A 21464-nucleotide genomic window follows, 5' to 3' on the forward strand; every position below is an offset into this window, starting at 1 on the left:
TTCCTGAGAAAAGGTCAACGTGCATAACACAGAACATTTAAATTTAAAGAGATAAAGCTTCACAATACACTGTAAATGCCTCTCAGACTGTAACAGTAAGCCATAAGTCAACCAGTTATACATGATGGTGTCATGTTTGAGAGGTGTAAATAAAAACAGTCACATTTCCAGAAAAACATAAACAAAATTAGAGCATTCTGGCTTTATTGCATATATTGCTGCAAAACAATGACAAGAAGCAATGAAGGGACACTTTAAGGGCTGTCTGTTGATTACAAAATCACTTTAAGGGTAGATTGACTCTGTGAGATTTTTGCAAGCTGCACAATCCACGCTCTCATTAAAAGCTGTGAATTAATGTACAATACAGAGTTTATGTGATAAAAATGATTAAGCTATCTCAAAAGTTTGCACATCAGGTTTAGTCTCAATCCCTCACAAGCATGATCATCAGTCAAACTGGGACTTTTCTCGTACACTTGTGCCTCATTGAGGCAGTTTTCCATTTAAAGTCCCACCATAACCTCTATTTCACCCACAACTCTCCCTTTGGATAAATCTGAATCTAATAGATAAAACTAACAAGAGACTGTGTCAAATTTACCTCAGGCCAATCCACTGTGTTTTATAGAGAGAGAGGATGGTCACAATAAAACTGACTTGGGAAATCTGTTAAAAGTCTAACTGGGCATCATTGTGACCGGTCAGTGGCTCCGGGGGAGTGAGGGGTGGGGCATGCCACTGCACCTTAGATGTTGCCAGATAATCATTAGATGGCATTTGGCTGTGTAAAGGGTAATCTACCAATCGCACAGTGGCTTTGCCAGTCTTGTGTGGCACAGATGTGGAGTCGAAGGGCAGAGTTAATCCTTTCCAGAGTCTGACGGTGCGCGTTTCAAATGTATCTCTCATCAAAACGGCAGGTCACTGATGATAACCTCCAAAATGAAAAATAAAAGACTTATTACCAATCCGCCCACCTGTGATCAGCTGCCATGTGGAAGTGGAGGGAGGGAGAGAGGGGAAAAAATGAATGCAAAAAAATGAAAATGCTTTTGCCCTTGTAGTGACTCCATTAAGGAGCTTAGTGAGCAGAGAATTCACAATACCAGAGTGAGAGAGTGCTGCACTAAATGAGCGCACGTGTGCACTCGTGCACATAGACACACACACAAACGCATATACACTGTATGGCCACACACATGCACGCTCGTTCACATATCCATACTGCAAAACACTGTCCAGACAGTGAGTTTACACTGTTTAAAAGTGACTGCTTAGCTACTAAAAAAGACATCAAATTGCTGTTGAAGATGAATTAGTTCCAGATAGGGATAAAAAGATTATAAAGTCACTAAAAACCCCCAGTGTGGCTCGGACATCTTCTCCTTAAATTAAAAGAGGAACCTGCCAGTGCTGGGACAGAGTGCAAGAGATAGAGGGGGATAGTGAGGAAAACCAGCAATGGAGGAAAATCTCATCATAGAGAATGAATTATATAATAGCTTCCACACGCAAACCCACTGCTGTAATCTGTGGCTGGGCCAAGGGAGGATTCTTGCATTAGGTTTTTTTTGTTTTCGTTTTTTTTGTTAATGCCATCGAATAGCTTTAGATTATCGTACCCCACATAGCAACCCCCACCTGTTTTTTCTCTCCTCTCTAGTGCATCTTTCTTTCTTTCTTTCTTTCTTTTTTACTCTTTCTTTCATTTGTACTCCCTCTTTTCTCTGCAAACATCCAGAGCAGGCGATTGAATTGCCACGGTGGTTTCCCACTGAAATGGAAGACACCATCCCAAAGTCCACTTAATACACTTATGTGTGGAAAATGTGCACACGCTCCACACTCACCAGCTGCCTTCCCTAAATTGTGCAGTTACACTATATTTGTGTTGCAGAAATTGAAATCACAGTAATTTTGATACTTGATTGGTTATTTATCAAGCAAAAACATTTACTATCCCCACCTTCTCAAATATGAAGATTGAAGTGTTTTATATCATTGTAAGATTTGTGTCTTGGCACTTGTAACAGGAGTTCCCTGTTTCCTCATATTTTATCAAATACTGTTAAAAAAATAATCAAGAAAATCATTACTCTCAGCCTTATGTTGTGCATATGCTTCAGACATATATGGCAGATATAGTGTATTAGCACATTTCAACGCACTCACACCCTCTGTTCCCAGCAGACAGTGTTTGTTGTTCCCTTTGACTAATATGCTGCCTGTGTTACAACACAGGCGGTGACGATTATGCAAAAACATTATGCCAACAAAACTCAAAAAACGCCTCTTCTCCTCGAGCAATAGTATGTCCCTAGCCCGCTCTCTTTCTCTCTTTCTCTTCCTCATTATCTGACAGCGGATATCTTGCGCTAAGGGGGCGTTTGTCATATTCGAAGCTCTCATTACGGATGGGCAGTTAATTGTCAAAAATTAAACATGTGCAGTAACGTGAAAACATATTCATAGACTCTGCCTCTGACAGGAGAAATCCAGTTCCATCTGCCCCCTCCATATGCACACATGTTCATGCACATGCACAAACACACACACATAGACACACACACATATAAAATGTTGCTGCTGCCCCAGAACACTACATATGCAACTTTCAGAGAAATTCAAATGCCATTAGCAGCACAGTTCCCTTCATATTATTGAAGATCCTTCTTTATGTTTAATGTCAGCTTCTTTTAATGAAACCTTGAATGCTGTTTACATGGAGATTGGAAAGTATTCGAGCAGTAAAAATAGAAGTAGAACAGAGGTGGGAGTTGTTTGTGGCTCAGTGTGGGTAGAGCTGGGGGTTTTGGGGTTTAGTGAGGAAAAGCATGAAAAACAGCATGTTTTTGAGTGGAATATGAAAAAATGCCCATGTGTGCGTGGTTGTTTTAAGGCCTTTTGGAGTATATTGTTCACCAAAAACGGTCACAGTATGTTGTTCTCTGTGGAGATGTGGATGGAAATTTAGGAGACGGTTGGAGGCGATTTAACCAGGAAAATGTGGGAGAATGATGAGGAGATGGCAGAGGACGGGAAATAATTGGCCAGGGATCGATAAGGAGCGGGATGTTTTGGAGAAATTGGAAGATGTAACAGAGAAGATAAAAAAATAAAAATAAAGAAGGAGGAGGAAGAGCAGCCGTGGTTCCTTTACCCAGAAACCCGACGCCCCTCCCACCTTCCCCCTTTTTTCCTTTTCTTTCATCTCCCCTCCCTCCCTCTCTCCCTTCAATCTCCCCTCCACTCAACTTCCCTCTGCTAGTTACCACGGCAACAGGCGAGGGGCAGAAGGGAGAGAGAGAGAGAGAGAGAGAGAAGTGTGCCGACTAGCAGCTAAGTCAACTAAAGAACAACGTATTTCTAATGAAGAATGGAGCAAATTTGTTGCACCAATTAGAGCGTGGCTTGGGTGCCATCAAAGAGCCTGTTAGTTTACTTTATGCATAAGCCTGAAGAAGAGTTCACTGAAACAGCAAATGAAACTAAATTATGCTGCTGTGTGGAAGTTACTAAGAAGATAATTTGGAAAAAGGACAGGAAAAGTAGAACACACTGGCACCCTTTTAAGACAAACGACTCAGCCGCTACTCTTCAAAAATACCAAAAAGACAGGTGGTTGAAAATATCTTCTTTTTGATATGGTCTGAAATGTGATTTCTAACCTGAAAATGAAATATCTTAAAATAAATATCTTGAGCAACAAAAAGAGCAAGTATGAGGTGTGTCTCTACGGGCTGAGAGACTCCTCAGCCCATAGAGTTAGCTGCTCTTGACTGTGATGTAAACAAGCACAATGACATGTTAATCCTTTCAGACCCTCACCTTTAGCCTCTGTCAATACCTGTTCCCTCACTGCTTAGCTCTGCCTTATTTTCAAAATGCTCCCCTCCCCCTCTTTTACACTGCTATCCCCGCTGCCGCTCTGCCTCTACTGCTTATTACATCTCTTACCTGTATCTCTCTGTAATTTACCCCCCAACCTCAGTCAACGTCTCTGAAATATTCACCAATCAGCCTCCCGTCTCACATCGTTTGTTTACAGCCTCACATCTGTGTGCTTCTCATGTATCCTTGTAATAAGACTGGACTGCAGTTTTTCCGCACTGCAGTTTTTTGAACAAATTGGGGATGTAGGAAGTCAAAGGTCTGGAACCGGGTTTGCCTCTCACTGCAGTTTCACACTGAATTCAATTTCATGAGGCAAGCCGAAGTCAGTAGACCCAACCGTGTGCACACAGCGTGATGGGATTGGTATGAAGACGTGAGCCAGATGTGCTATGTATAGATCTGAAGCTAATGCTAGCTGATTAGCTCTCACAAATCAACTATTACATGACACTTTTCTTAGGTCTCACGAAATGATTTGATCTACCACCACACAAAGATTGATGGTTTTCTGGTGAGCAATATTACTTGAAGTAACCTATGCTAAACACCATTTAGCTGGCTTGTAGCAATAATTGTAAAAAGTAGTTAGCAAGCCAGAGCAAGACAATTACATGAATTTCAAAAAGAATAAAATTATAAAAATGCAAAACATGACGAATTCAACAATGTTAAATTAACTGCTTCACGACCCAAAAGAGATACAAGACTAAGAAATCACTGGATATTTCTTCAAGCTTATGTTTTCATTTTAAAGGTGCAGTGTGTAGAATTGAGTGGCATCTGGCAGAGCAGACTTGGCAGAAATACAATATAATATTCATAAGTATGTTTAAATTATTGTGTAGTCCTAGATTGAGCCTTTCATATATACATAGGGAGCGGGTCCTCTTCCAAAGAGCCCGCCATGTTGCGCTGCCATGTTTCTACAGTAGCTCAGAATGGACAAACTAAACACTGGCTCTAGAGAGGGCCTTTCAAGTTTTTTTTTCAAGTTTTGTGGCCACCGTAGGTTCTCCTTCATGCTTGGAAGGGGAAGGGTATTCAGTTATATTCACAGCTAGATGCCATTAAATCCTACACACTGGTCCTTTAAAAAAAATGATGTGCATCCTAAAATAAAGTGGATCGATCAGCTCTTAGATTATTCGTCTTTTCTGTGCTTTCATTTTGGATTTGAGTGATTACATCATTTGCCCCAAAGATTTGCCATGCTTTGTCTGTAGCAGCACTTCAAAATGAATATGATCTTGTAGCATATGGGAAGAAACTGGTTTGGAACTGTCCATGGAAGTATTTCCTTAATTTTATGTGTGTAACTACAGTTATTGTATATTGGGCTCTGAGTGCTTCCAAAACGCAGGTGACCTATGCTCAACCATGTACCTGAATGCCTCCTGTGTCCTCACTCACTGCTGCTGATCTGCTGAATGATCTGCTAAACTTTCCATCTAGACACAGGGTCAGATTGTCCATTCTTGATTAAAAGTTCTGTTTTCTCTTTTTAGAGCACTTTTCTTTGACTCAAGTCCCGCTGGTTTATTTAAAGTTTATTAATATTAAATGTATTGCTTCTTCAAATTGCACCAGCCATTTTCCCACCAAGCGTGGGGTCAACCCGATGAAGGGTCCAAGAGATATGCAATGGACATACATACAGACATGCTGTTTACACACACACACACACACACACACACACACACACACACACACACACACACACACACACAAACACACTGATGCGTATTTATAATTAAAGGGAACAAACCACTACTTTTACTTTCATACTTTAACTACATCAAGGCGATAATACTTAATACTTAATACTTAATACAGTACTCTGTTAGCACGTGTAATATGTAAGTATACTGTACAGGCTAATTATACTCTACAGCGTCAGATTTGCTGTTATGTAATGTTTGGCATCCCTCACAACCGATCTCGACCCATCTCGACAGGTGCTCGGCCTTCATCGAACTGCAGGGCATTCTGGGGATGCAGGCCGGCAAGGGTATTTAGTCTCTCTGTCACACATATATTCACACATACACACACCCACACGCACACCCAGAAGGGATGTTCCGGTGCTTCAAGCCAGTGACAGAAGGAGTGAGGGGGCTGCACTCTCCCCTGCTGACAGACCTTTATCCTGCATCACATACACACACACACTCACAATCACGCTCATGTGTGACAAATATATGAGCTTGCAACGCACATGAACAGACAACACATACTCTCAGTTCATGCAGGCTAAGAACACCTCTCCATCTACATGTGCACGTACACACACATTTTAATCAGAGACACACACACTCTTCCAGCTGTTGTGGGGCGTCACAAAGCCAATTGTCGCTGACATGGCCGGGTGTTAGTTCCATCCTCTACAGGATACATTTCTATCATACCAAACAGTAATAATGGTTTTACCTGTAAGGTTTAGTCTGGCACCTTTTGATCTCCAGTCAGGTGGTTTCAGAGGCAGTCAGGTTCCGTTTGGTTCAGTTCAGGCAAATCACTGACATATAAATAATCCCAGGAGCATAACATTAAGACACAGGGATATTTAGTACTACTACACTGTATGTATTTCTTGGTTGTTGGTGACAATGTTCTATTTATTATAGTATAGCCTCTGTGTGTAATCCTGCATCTGTAAGCTGCTAAAATGGAAATCTAATAATAGTATATTCTAATACTGTTCACTTATCCATACACCCCCCCCCTCTCTCTCTCTCACACACACACACAAACGCACACACACACACACACACGCATGCACGCACACACACACACACACGCACGCACGCACGCATGCACGCACGCACGCACGCACACACACACACACACACACACACACACACACACACACACAGGTATTTAAGGTGTGTGTTGATGAATGCAAACTGACTGGCTGGCTGTGGAGATAAATTGAAGAAGATCAGCCTCACTGAGGCAGGCAATAACTCACGTCTAACACAGTTGTAGCTCACATAAACACACATGCAAGCACACACACAAGAACACACATGCAAACATTTTATTTATACTAATGAGTAAATTAAAATGATGTACACTCATTAGAAAAAACATCTCGCATTGTATTTTTAAATGCTAACAAATAACAGATTGATCCTAACAGAGGTTATGTGTGTTGCGTTTTCCCTACCACTGCATTGGCACATAAGTGCACTGTATGCAAGGGTTTGATGATAATAACTGTGGCAGTTACCTTGGCAACATATTAGGCAGTCAAGTAAGAGTTAAATAGGAAGGCAGGCATTAAAAATAGACTTTCTAAAATCGACTCTGAGTGATCATTCAGAAACAGATCAATGGCAGGAATGAAAAGAAGTGGCACAAGCGGTCACCATGGCAACAGAACAGCCAGTGGGAGCTTTGTATTTTTTTGGGTACGGTTGTAAGGTGTTGATGGAGGGGTGAAGCACGAGCAGGAGAAAGAGCAGCAGAAAAGAGGAAGGGAGCGAAATGCATGGGCGGGAAAGGAGGAGAAGGGGCTCAAACAGAAAGAGAGAGAGAGAGAGAGAGGGAGAGAGAGAGAGAGAGAGAGAGAGAGAGAGCGAGAGAAAGAGAGAGAGAGAGAGAGAGAGAGAGAGAGAGAGAGAGAGAGAGAGAGAGAGAGAGAGAGAGAGAGAGAGAGAGAGAGAGAGAGAGAGAGAGAGAGAGAAAAAAATGATGGGCGTAATCCGGATTAAATCTGCGGGTTTTGGACAATCCCGAGTTAGGGCCGTGGCATCCATGCCAACTCCCCACCCACCGCAGATCTCTGGTGCCAAGCCCCAACCCAAATCAGCCGCTCTGGCACATGCCGGGAGCCTCCATGACACACAAGCAGACAGCACATGGCCCGCGAAGGGAACATCCCAAACACACACAATAGACAAAAAATATTTTATACAGTGTTTCTTACCTACAGGAGATGCTACAATAGAAAATACATCAGAAATGTGATTTAGAAAGCTTGAATTTACACACTAAAATCTTGCTGTATTTTTACAATTATTATATGTGAATGTGGAAAAGGTGTAATATTATATATTATTGTTATTATTATCATTGATACATTAGCAGTTAAGCAACATTTTAATATACATAAATGAATTAAATAATCATATTGGACAATTTAAATAAGAGACATAAGACATTTAAACTTACTATAATTTGAATATTTCTGCAGACTTTTATAACTCATTATCAGCTATTTTACACTTTGTAAGTTATACAACTGAGTTCATTTGAGATCCAAGGTTCATTCTTGACCATGGAAATAACAGCTGTCAGACCAATCCCACCACAAAGTCCACTGAGAAGCTGTTCTGCAGCTTTTGTTCGCATCACACATCCTCCCTCCCCAGACTAACTTTTCCAGTTGTCACATAGTTGTACTGTAAATGTTGAAGTGAACATGGACGTCCTTAAACAAACTAAAAATGCATGATCTGGAAAATTGTGAGATTTGATCAAAAGCTTCAGAAGCCTTATCTCTTCTATCCACTATCTGATAGGACATAGATGCTGCATCCCTGTTTCATAATGTCACACAGATGCCTGTTGGGAGATACAGCTTCCTCCTTATAAATTGCATCCAACACTACGAGTCCTGCTGTTCGACAGGTTGCGAAGGCTAAATTTATCTTCTTCGCATTACGGCACTGTCTACCAAGAAGCCTTTTCATAATTGGCTGGCAGACAGTGTGAATGTAGCATATTGCCGAGAGTCTAACAAACTCCCTGCGGCTCGACTTCACCACTTAATTGAAGAATCTGTGAATGGGATCATGTGTGTGTGCGGCGCGTGTGTGTGTGTGGTGAGGAATGAACGCATTGTCACACTTTATGTGGTTGCTCATATGATCAGCTGCAAAGACACGGACTGTGACAGTTTTGGCAACCTGCTCACGCGTATGTGTGTGTTTGTGTGTGTGTGTTTATGCCCCTGAGTAATGAGTAAATATAGTAACCACGCTGCAAGTTCGCTTACGTGCATGTTTGTATATTTGGATGACCATCTGGTTATGAGAGCGTGTGCACACGTGTGAGGAGGGCAGTGAATCAGATGTCTCCTTACTGTATGTTGGCCCTGGTGTAGATGGTGCAGATTTTAGCAAGGTGTAAGGTGTTTGACTGGTGTGCATTTGTGTTTTTTTTATTCATGCTTGTGCAGAAGCTGATATTGCCTCTGATGAACAATTGTATCAAACACACACTCAAAAATGCTCGAAGAAACAAGCAGAGGTCTAAGTGACTCTTACACCCTCTCCTTATACATTAGAGACCCCAGTAAAGTGTGAAAATGCAGCCAATGATGGGAGCTCAGGTGGGTGGGGATTAGGAGAATAAATCAATGGCAGAAAACTGCATCCTTTTCATCTTCAAAGAGCGAGATGGAGTGAGATAAAGTGTGGAGGCAGAGTGAGAGAGAACAAGAGAGTGAGAGATGCAGAGATATGTAGAGGAGCGTTTTTATCCTAACATAATGATCAATCAAACAAAACAAGAACGTCAGCTTTATGATCCAGGCCTAGAAATGCTGTTAGTCATGTGTAATAAAAAAAAGCAGATTGTACAAATAAGACAAGCTCACATCTATGAGCTCACACAGATAGACTCGACGGAGAAGACTTCAAAAGCCGCTGCATTTCTCTTTACCGAATAAAGATCAAAGTTGGCAATTTGTATTAATCGTATCCCTCATATTTTATATAATTTTGTTTATTCGTCTGCGCAAGAGAGACAGATATTCTGTATTACTGAGCACAGCCAGTGCAGCATTAGTCTCAATAAAACAAACCATATATGTACTGTTGGCTTTAGTAATCTTTGAAACTTTTCAAAGACCTTCTGCTATGAGTGTTTGCCCCACTGGTATCTGATGATGATTTGAGTTACCTTTAAAGGGCACTCCACCTATTTATTTACACATGAAGTTCAGTTTACTCCTTATGAGGAGTCCTAAGCATGTGAAAACAGTTCTTATAATAACTCCTGTCGCGCTGAAGGAAGCTTTCCAGTCTGTAGAAATGACCCTGATGATGTCATAATGATGTCATCTGGGTTATCTAGGCTTGCCCTCGAGATTTTATGAAAGCTTGCATTGAAAACTAGAGGAGTGGGGTTTAAAAGAAGTGGGATTTAACGTGGCATGAGGGTCTAAGGAAAGGCATTCAGTTGCATTATGGGAGATGTAAGATCCAGTGATGTTGGAGCTTTACCCAAACTAGGGACTAAAACTCCCAAATTGAATGGAAGTGCAATATTAAATAAGTTCACCTTACTCATTTATGATATACTACACTGCACATTTTCCTTGAAATAACAACATTTTAATGAATATAATACTACTGAATATTAAACCTTTTATCTGCCTTATTAGACCATGTTTAAAAGGACTGATAATAAAGGTAGCATATAATGTTTTTCATTACATGTTTAACATATCCATGGTAGAATATTGTAACACCCCACTTTGATTCCAATAGAGACAGTCTTCATATTCAGTCACCTATCTAACATGGCAGAAAAATCAACTTGCAGAGATGCGAAACGTGCCTGACATCAGTTATCATCATGCGGTAATGCAGATGCGGGCAGGGACTGCTCATCAGGTTGCTGTGTTCGAGTATTGATTTTTCTGACAACATACTGTAGATCTCAGCAGGTGATTCTCAGTCTTTGGATGTCTGACCTTGAAGGCACCAACAGGGATGAATTCTTAAGCTGTATCGTGCTTTCAAACTGTATTATCACTTCACAATAACTAACTTTTACTAAAAAATATATATAAAGGCAACAGATTGACCACAGTGATTGATTAACAATTTCAAGTAAATTCAAGTGTGATGCAAGTGGATTTTCATTGCATCATATTCAAATAAACTGAAACAAACATTTCGCGCTCATATATCAATCTGAGGAATCTGAGGAAAATTAGTGCAACTGGAGTAAAATATATATATTATATATAAAATATATAATTACATTTTTAAGGTCTCAGTTAATTTTCCAGTGGTACAGTAGGCCATATTAAAGCTTAAAAAACGTACGACTGGTGGCTAGGGTTGCACGGTTGCTCTCCTCTCTCTCTCTCTGTGTGTGTGTGTGTGTGTGTGTGTGTGTGTGTGTGTGTGTGTGTGTGTGTGTGTGTGTGTGTGTGTGTGTGTGTGTGTGTGTGTGTGTGTGTGTGTGTGTGTAAGATAATGCCTGGGTTAAACAAACCCCACAGTATCATTCTAACACTGACCTGCTCTGTCCTCCACTGAGGTGCTAACACTAAACCTATAAGCCTTACTGACTCAGAGAGTCAGCTCCTCCCCAAGACCCTGCAAGGTGAAATCGGTATGACCTGTGACCCTTTCGCCTGCACATATCTCTCTACCTTTGTTCATTCATATCTTTCACTCTCTCCCCTCTCTATTCACATTTATGCCATTGTATGCCAGCTGTCTCTCTCTTACCATTATCTCCTCTCATATATGTGTCTTCTTCCCTCTTTATTATAGTTGTTGTATTCTTTTCAAGCTAAAGCACTAAAACACATCTCTTTTTCTTCTTCTCCTGCATTGCCATGTATTGATTTCCATTCTCTCTTCCTTCCAATTCATTATTGATTTGTCCTTCATTCATTTCTATATCTCCCTCACACACAAGATTCCTCAAGTTTTTTTCATTATCGCATCATCGTTACCTTAAACGTCAAAAATGATGTTAGGATTGGAGATAACACGCACGTTTAAAGATGAGGATATAGGGCTTATCTTCCAACATATTGTCTGACGAACACAGACACACTTGCAACAGGAGCTTAATCGATTAATCCATGAGGAAAGTAAACAGCGCATCAACCCTGACCTTAGCATATGTGGATTGCGAGGATGAAGAGAGGGAGAATAAGGAGCTGAGACACAGAGGGGGATGGTGGGGGGAGTAGATGTGAGGTGTAAGTAGAAAAGAAATGAGAACACACGCTGCATAATTACATGCAGTTTCTCTCTCTTTCTCCCCCAGCTACAACTCTGCATATCTCCAGCGGTCCCTATGGAGGCTAGTTGTAGTATTCCAGTCATGAAAGGCTGTGAGCAGCTACAGAGCTACTCTCTCCTGCTCCCAGGGCTCATTTCCAAGATGTTTGTAGCATGTCGAGTAGATCTGTCTCACTATCAGCACTGACATGAACAGTAATGAAAAGCACTCAAGGAGCATCTTCAATAATAAACATATCTTTGACATTATGCTTATTTTTACCCAGGTGTTCACTCATTTGACGTTTTATCAGCATCTGTCTCCCACCAGAGATTCATGATCTCCCTATGGAGTGTGTGAGGTCATTTTAATAACCAGCTTCTTATGACAGCATGAAGAAAGCACTGACATTACAGCCGACAGCATCCCGTGGGTCATTACAAACGAGTGGAGGAAGTGTGAAAGCAGGGACGGTGAGGGACGGGATGAATAATGTCGGAGGTCTCGCTTGGCCTTTTGTAAGTGTTTCTTTTTAACAATCTCTCAGGAGGATCTGCCACAAGCCAGGCGATATCACAGCCTTTTTCTCGCTTTCTCCTCCTTCTCATTTTCTCCCCCTGCAGTATCGCACACATTTGCTAGATAAGCCTCATACTGTACAAACAAAATCATCCATCACCTCTGTGCGGGTTGTGAGTGCTCCGTGGGGATTTGTTAAATAAAAGCCTAATGATCTAAAGGTCATGTGACAGAGAGAGCCGTACCTGTCAACAAAACACAGGCACTCCGAGTAAACACCGCTCACTAATAAATATTGGTTTTGACTCGGCGTTGTGTTGTACTGCGCTGAAACGGTGCGTAGGGCACACACACCTGCAAGTGCACACACACCTGCACGCACACACACATGCTCTCCTAGACAGATGATTTGACAGCTTCTGTCTTCTTCCTCATTTGACTTAGGAGAGCCGTGCTGAGAAGTCATGCTGAGCAAGCTGGCTTCCGTTGAGATTGAGTGTGCAGCTCTTGATCACCTCCTGTAAATTGTACACGTGCAGACGCATGCTGTGTCAGAAAGACACGTTCAACCATCTCTTCTTCTTCAGGAATTCCAACAGCGACTCCATATCTATTGCTACCTAGCAGCTTTAGGAGCTCAGTATGCAAGGTACATCTTTGGATCATCTAACAGCGCCTGAAACCGGTGGCGAAGTTAGAATTTGTTCTACTTATGAGACTTTTTGTGTGCAAATCCAACACCATAAATGCTTTAGAAGTGTCAGCCGTTCACCCCATTTGTACGATAAATCATGTCAAGACAGCATGAGTTCTTAGAGAGAGATCAGAGAGGCAGTGTGATGCAGCCAGTAAAAGGCTATGATGACCAACTTTTTGCCCTTCCTTTGAGTGCGGCTATGTATAAACACGTATAACTCTATGTTCTTCAGACATGCTCACATAACACATTGTGCAATCCACTGGTTTGACACATACTGAGGCCTTTCTATTTCCATATTGATCCAATATAAAACAATTTCAAGAATTATATTATAGACCTATATTTGAGGACAACATCATGTATTCTGAGGAGAGAGAGAATAACTTGGGTTGTTTGCTGTGAGGCTAGCAACTTCTTCAAGTCTGTTTATAGCAAGTCTTTTAATGTTAAGTCAGCCCTAAAAGAGTTTTGGAAGCCCAGTTTCTGACAGCTTGTGTAACATGTTCTTTGACCGCAGAGGACATAATTCCTGAAAAAGCATCTAATAAAAGAAGAAACAAACAAGGGACCAAATAATCTATCAAGCAGCCCAAAATCATAAATGCCACAGAATGATGTGATAAGGCGCTTAAAAAGACAGTCTGAAAAACTCTTAACAGCCGGAGAAAATCATTGTGACAGCAGCTTCAGAGAGCCTGACAGGAGTGTGTGTGTTCTGCTTTTCGTGGAAGTGTTGCATGTGTCACTTTTAGAAGAGCTTTAAGGAGTCATCGTTAAGTGTTTTGTATCACCATTAACTCTTTTCCCAAAAGCAACTTTTGGAAAAGGGTCTGCATCTTATTATTAGAGTTGACTCATGTTCGGGCCAGTATGGTAGCAACACTGATTCAGATGAGATACTGTAACTATTACGTGGTGCTCAAGGTGTTTAACCACTGTTTCTATCATTGAGAAAGGTATTGCAAAATTAAATATTTGGTCTGCTAATTACTACAATGGTTTATTTTAATGGGCAAAACAGTCAATGAGGTACTTACAGGTTTAATCACTCACTTAATATGCCAGTTTCTGCAGCCCATGAGTCCATTTGTATTGCAAATAGACAGGCGTAAAGACTGTTTCATTAAGTGCCCCGTCTTCTATCAAGCTCCGCTTCCTATTCCATTATTGGAGATCAATATCAGGGTGGTGGGAGGATGGACTTGCATGTTGAGTAGTCCTACTCTGTCTAATGGCAGTTCACAAATGGGACTAGAGTCTATGGGAGCAGGACCACAGACACAGCATGAGTGATGTGTTGACAGTAGTTAGGTAGAGAGTGCCTCATCACGGTTTATCCTCGGAGGCTGTGTCCCACAGCGCTCCCACAGTCCGTCAGATGGTCCCAGGGAAGTCGATTTACACCTGGCCCACTGCCCGTAATGGCAGATATAAATCAAAGGTAGCAGGTGAATACACAAAGACACACACACAGTCAAACACACTTCACAGACTGGACCGAAACCCATCCAAGCACATGTGATATGCCCAGAAAGCACTCCGAAGCTCACATTTTACAAACAGTCTGAGTCATTGTGCTCATGTACACACACACACACACACACACACAAACCCTGACCGTGGAAGGGAATCTCTAGAGCCGTCTGTAATCTTACACAAACAGCAAGTGTTATATTCCTACTAATGTGTACGTGATTCATGTATGACACATCGACTCGGGGCTGCAGGCTGTTGTCATGGTGGACTCATGGGAACACATGTTGGCATCGCCTCAGGTACAGGCGCGCACAACACAACCTATCCAACGCTTCCTCCCGCAGGACAGTACCTTCACTGGCCAATGGGACGAATGAAATTTCAGTGGAGGGACCAATAGATTTTAGGATTGAGGGAGTATTAGCGTGTGTTTATAAAAATTGTCAGCAACGATGGCCCAGATTAGATGGTTTTGAGCTGTAGAAAAGCCAGATGCAGGGAAGGCACTTTACTGTGGGAACGTACAGACTGTCACACAGAAAATAATGTTATAATGGTTGACTGGCTCATTTCATAATATATCAGTCATCACAAGTAGTTAATTAATAAGTAATTAAGAGTTTCTCCAATACAAGAAATACCTCATGGACAATGAAAAACACTAAAGTGATTGTCATAGAGTTAGAAAGACTTCTATAAAGAAAAGAGAGCCTATACTCAATCATGTGGTCAATTGGACAGTCAATCAATATGTCAGTCAATTCAGTTTACAGCTGTAAAATTGAGAACCAGAGGAGTTGTACTTGCTGCTTTGCGCAGCTGCATACAGAGTACATTGGGTCAAATCATACTTCATAATTAGCTTCTTCCATTACTGTCTCACATCAGTGTCATATATGAAGCTTCATGAGGCTGCACTGAGGTCCTTTGAGCTATGATGGTCATTGGTTGTTATTAGGTTTGCAGATATTTGATCATAAACCAAAGTACCAGACAAATTAAAATCTTGGCCTGATGATGGTCAAGTCAAAACCATAAATGTCGACCTCAGGGTGGCTCTAGAAAAAGTAAAGATCTCCAAAATCAGTACAATTCTTCTTCCCTTTTGGGAACTATGAATTTCTTCTCAGTATTTGAGATATGTGACACTACATTCTTTAACGTGTCAACCTTAGTCTAAGCCAGTTAACAGCCAATGTTCACTCCAGTCAGTGTCTTTATGAAAATCATTGAATAGCTTCTACTAGCTAAAGAGATGCTGTTGATCTAAATCTGATGTCTGAACTTCCTGTGTAAATAAAAACCTTTTATATAGTTTCCAAAAATGTGCAACCACCCTTTCCTCAGAGAGAGAGAGAGAGAGAGACATTGTATATAACGGCTGACTGATATTTGAAAACATTTCAAAACCTGTCACTCTTGGTTGACTGAAACAGTCTGTTTATAATAACATCTAAAATAATGCTGTAAGCGGCGTCGGAAATGGAAACCAAATGTATTGAGGCTAAACAAATGCAAGTGAACTGAACAGGGCTGAAGGGTAGCGTGCATGCAAATGATATTTTGAAAAAGTCGTGCTGCTGCTCGTGTATTGCCATCATGTGAACATTTCAACTGTCTGGATATAATCTGTGTGAAGATGATCTGCTGCTTTTTGCCACCGGGTGTCCTGGGTGCCCTGCTTAGGTCATGACATGCAGCACCATCTCGTGACGAGACAGTCCTCTTGGCTTCCTACCAACGCCCTGCAGGCCGAGGCCATGTGTCTGCTCGCTTGTCTGTGAATAACTGCTCCTCGCTCCCTTTACCTTCACTCTGCCTTTTTACTCTTTCTCCGTCATCTGCTTCGTGTCTCCCAAATCTTGCACTCTTACCGGTCGATTTCTAGTCTTCCCCTCTCCACTCTGCCACTAAACTCTCTTGCATTTCCACTTTTTTCCCCTGTAGCACCCTTATACTTTTCCTTTTTTTCGTGCTTTTCCTCTCTTTTTAACTCTTGGGTTTATCGCTCTCGCTGAGACCCTGCAGCCAGTATGACTAATCCAGTTGATGAGTGACACTGTGCTTCTTGTGTCTCATGAATGAGGGACAGCGAACGCTGACCAATCATTTATCATAACGCCAAGGGAAAGTCTAACTCACTGGTTCCCAACCTGGGGGTCCTGACCAACATGAGGGGTCATGATAACTTCACAGGGGGGTTGCAAGTTCTTGTTGGTTTTAACAGATATTTCATCCATTTCTGTGAGGAAAATAACCAAATATAGTTGCTACTTTAAAGTTTAGCTGTCACTTCGTAAGGGGTCGCCAGTTAACTCAGTGATAGAAATAGGGTTCCTTAAAGAAGTAGGATGGGAACCACTGGTCAGACTGCTGAGAACAAAATCACATCAGTTTACTAAGTCTGAATGACAAAATTCACATTCAGTGCTTTGTCAGCAGAAGAAGACTCATCTTCTGGCAAAAAAAAGAATACTTCTACACATCATTTATTTCTTAATCTGGCTGACATTTCTTCACTCAATAATTCAAGATCTGCACGAGCAGGCGTGAGTCAGTATAGCCTTGGGAGATTGGTTTAAACTGCTAATTCAGACAGTCTCTAATGAACCCATGCTGAACCTGTTTTCAAAGACGTCCCAAGAAAACCCCAAACTAAGGAATATGTCTTTTACTGGATGTAAAATCATGTCTGATACTGTCAACAGAGCTGCTTCTGTGGCTAAAACGCTCATGAATAATTTCCCATTCTGCAGCCTACGAGAATGAGTTATTCAAACTAAAATACAAGACATCTCGGCACGTGGAATAATGCAAAACCGTGACCTTGCAGCGGTGACTAAATTTTTTAGGTTGTGAAATGACTTCATACTTGAGAGAGAGAGAAAGAGAGAGAGAGACAGAGAGAGAGAGAGCGAGAGAGAGAGAGAGAGAGAGAGAGAGAGAGAGAGAGAGATCGGAGGGAAGGGGTGGAGGGAGGGAGTGAGGGGGGGGGGGGTTGTGGGCACACTTGTGTAACGTGATGGCTCCCAAAGCAGACTTGATGTTAAGAGTGCGAGAGGAGCAGAGAGGGGGGAGAGTAAAGACAACAGCACTGAGAGGTACGGTAGGAAAGAGTGAATGGAGGCAATGTGGACTTTTAAGGCGAGATGTCCTCACATCGCTTTGGCAGCTGTGATATCCAAAGCCTCTGTCTGGGCTAATAGTGTCTCTCCTGGTTGCCTAACCCTCCCATCATGTCACTCAGAGGGATTAAAGAAGCTAAAGCCCCCCTCGCCCTGCCATCAGCCACTTTGGACCAGGAATGACTGACTGGAAGGATTCATGTTCAGCATTTTCAAACTCTGCACACGAACAACAGGAATATGCATCAGTGTAGAAACACGTAAAGAATAGTTTGTTCTTATTGCTCTATTTCATTTTAACCTTCCTCCATGCAAGCATCATTCTGGAGACCACAATTGCACGTTGCGCTCTGATGAGAACTCACCTTCCGATCATAGTAGAGTGCTGCTGCACAGCGGCCTCCAGGAGGCGCTCCAGGATGGTCCATTCTCCCATGGTTGGAGTTTGGAGGCATCCACTGGGCACAGGAAATCAAGGCTGACCCCACTTCTGGTGGGCTTTCCAGTCAGCAGGACACCAGTGCTGGTGTTAAAGTCCCTTTTTTCTGACTCTGACTCTCAAGTCAGGGTTAGGCGAGGTAGGGAGTGGCTTTAAGTGGTGAAACTGGTGTAAAACTTAAGTGAAGAGGAACCTTGAAGAAGCTCAGTGACACCCCATCGTTGCTGCTGTGAGCTCCCTTTTTTTACGGTTGTACAGACACCCAGTTGCACCTGAGATGGCTGTACTGAAGCTCGTTTGTGCTGGCTGCACACACACCCACTCTAATGTGTGTTTGTCTGTGTGTGTGTGATTCTTCGTCCATGCACGTGCTCACGTGAGCGTGTCTTCCCACTTTCCTCTGAGTACACCTGACACTGTTTACCTCCTGACATACACACACACACACTCACAAGCGCACCACTGGTCTAACGCTCACACACACCAGAGCTCATCTACTTCTACTGAGTTTCGAGGAGCAGCCACAGCTTGTGCAAACAGACATCCATCACCCGCACACTAACACTCCGCCCTCACACACTCGTTCTTTGACAGCATCTTGTAGTACTCTGGCCGGGCTCAGGTCCATACACTCATGTGAGCCGGAGTAACCAGGGATCTGTGTCTCTGTTTTTTCTCTTCTCCTCCATCCTCTTCATTTCTTCCTCTTTCTTTCTTCCAGTGATTTTTTTTTTAAGGATTCCTTCCTCCTTCCTCCTCCTCCTCCTCTCTCTCCTGGTTTGGCTCAGGCAGCGCTGGAGAGAAGCATTGCACTACTCTTCCTCCACCACCACCATCTCCTCCTCTTCTGCTCCTTCCACTTGAAACCGTGCAAGAGTCGCTGGTTTCTCCACTCGTCCTCAACCTGACTGCCTGCCTCTCTCTCTCTCTCTCTTTCTCTCAGCGTGCTTTACGAGAGGCAGCTCTCCTTCCTTCTCTTCCCTTCATCTTGTTTTTCCTTCCCACTTGGTTTCTCTCCCTATTTGCGCCCTCCACCTGCCTCTGTCTCTCTCTCTGAGCCAGTAGGCAGCCAGACCGAGCGTGTGTGTAGAGGATTAGAGAGAGGAATCATCTCTCTGCTCCTCCCCCTTCTAGCTCCCTCTCACTCACTCTCCATCACTGTGTTTATCCTCCCTCCCTCCTCCCTCTCCTCTCCATCTCCTACTGCTACACCACCAACAATGCTACCACCACACGCTTATGATTTTTGTTGTCCATTTATGTTTGCTTTTTTATAAAATCACCTTCTCACCTTCTGCGTCATGTGCATTAATAGGCATGCTTCACTGCGAGGAAGATCTTCGCTGTTTACACACACACACCGACACACACAGAGGAGACACGAGAGGCAGAGCCATGCCGGGGCTATGCAAGGATACTGAACTGACACAGGGGAAGTGTGCGACAGAGAGAAAACGTGATGGAATGAGTGTGTGTGTGTGATGGAATTAGAGACAGTCATCAAGATTTAGAGTAATTACTCAGAGGATGCTCTTTCACCCTCTCACATACACTTTGTGATCACGCCTCTTTTTGTGGAAGATGACCGAACATCACAAGAGAGCAAGTTCCCATGTAACAAATAATTATTTTCATTCACTAATCGCTTGATTAAAAAAAAAAAAAAATCATTTAATTGTTTAGTCTATAAAATGTCAGTTGTGAAAATACTCTTAAGAATTTGTGGTCGGGTCTTCAGTTTAGCTGTTTTTTTAAAGAATAGTCTAAATAACAGAGCTTCTTCTTACGATGATATAAACCAGAAAAAGTCTAAAAACGACTTAAATTTGGTATTTTTGCTTAATAACTGATTTAAGTCGCTTTAATCAATATTCTTTATCGTAGGGATGAACCCATCGCTACGATTGGATTATCGGCCAACTCTGCAGTTTCTCTCATCTCTTCTACTGAGTGTTCTAGCGTCTTTAAGCTCATTGTTTTGGTTTACGGCTTAACTGTTTTAGTTCACTCTAACGGCTCTCATGTCGTATTTTGCAGCAACAGCTGGGCAGATGTTTACTATGAAAATGCTACAGCAAAGTTAGCGACTAGCTGGTGAACATCGTAGCTAAAGAGCCGGCAAAAACAGAGCTAAAAAAAGAGTCGTTAACGGACTTACATTCATCAGGTGCCATGAGACATGATTCAATAATTATTGCCAAAATTGCTTGGTCGCTGTGAAATGGCAAGTTTTTGCTAACAAGGCATAGCAGCATTATACGATTTTTTCCCACCACCCCCAAAAAGGTTATTACAGGTTTAAACAATCAATTATCAACCAAACAATTGATTTTTACTTAATTCATTTTCTGCTGATAGATCTTTACTGCATTTTTCCATCTATGAATGTTACCTTTTTGGAGTTTCGCTATGTTTGTGACCTCAGCTAGCTGCAGCCCAAATCTCATCTAAGGTCAACGTGTCTCTCTGTGTGCCCGACTAATATCTGTGAGCCTGGACACAGTCATAAGGTGAGACAGGCAGCGGGACACTGGGCCACCATGCCAAAGCCTGTCACTTTGCTGCAAACAAGCTTGGGATCATTCGACAATATTCGCTCACAGACAGTAGCGTCCCCCTGCAGTGTGGCTTAGTCTTTAGTGGCTTCCTCTGTCACTCCCCAGCTCCCCAGAACAGAGGAGTAATCTATTCTGAAGGAGGTAATGAGCGACTGCACACACGGGTAATCTGTCCCACCCCATGCCAAGACAATCTGGCAGCACTGTCTCACACGTGAAGAGTGTAAGGCAAAAGGAGGGGAAAAGAAAAACACAAACAACTTGGGCTACAATCTGCCTCTGTCTGGCATCAGTAAGCAAGAAAACGCTTTCCTCTAACCTTCAAATATACTTGTAGTGGAATGGTAGCTCAGTCATTTGGCTATAAAGGCCATTTTATGCTCCTCTTGTGCACCTGCAAAATATAAATTTTCCATGTGTATTATTCTTGAATGTTCTTGTGCTAGCTACATGGCCATCAGACTGAAATATCAAATAACAATGGTCCTCTTCCACGGAGCCCACCATGTTGCACCACTGAGTTTCTACAGTAGCTCGGAATGGACAAACCAAACAATGAGAGGTCTTTTTGTGTTTTTTTCAAAGTTTCGGGGCCACCTTAGGTTTTTCAATTAGTTGGTTGAAATCTGCAGCCATCCTGCTAGATGCCTCTGAAACCTACATACTGGCCCTTTAAGGGTTCTTATTCATTTATATTTAAGGCTGTGCTTATGAAGTGGAAAGGTAGATATCCAGAAATGTTTCATTAGTAAATTACCAATTAAATTGGTATT

The 21464-nt window shown here is 42.2% G+C and overlaps 1 protein-coding gene across 1 annotated transcript in view; it reads right to left on the minus strand.

Annotated features, from left to right (window-relative positions):
• Positions 1-18130, minus strand: part of LOC133980720 (gap junction delta-2 protein) — a 22637-nt gene extending 4507 nt beyond the window's left edge. Inside the window, exon 1 of the mRNA XM_062419502.1 lies at positions 18060-18130. Coding sequence (XP_062275486.1) covers positions 18060-18130 — 71 coding nt within the window. The remainder of the gene's footprint in view (positions 1-18059) is intronic.
• Positions 18131-21464: the final 3334 nt, after the last annotated feature.

The sequence above is a fragment of the Scomber scombrus genome, chromosome 5, assembly GCF_963691925.1.
Source record: "Scomber scombrus chromosome 5, fScoSco1.1, whole genome shotgun sequence".
In the NCBI taxonomy this organism is placed as follows: domain Eukaryota; kingdom Metazoa; phylum Chordata; class Actinopteri; order Scombriformes; family Scombridae; genus Scomber; species Scomber scombrus.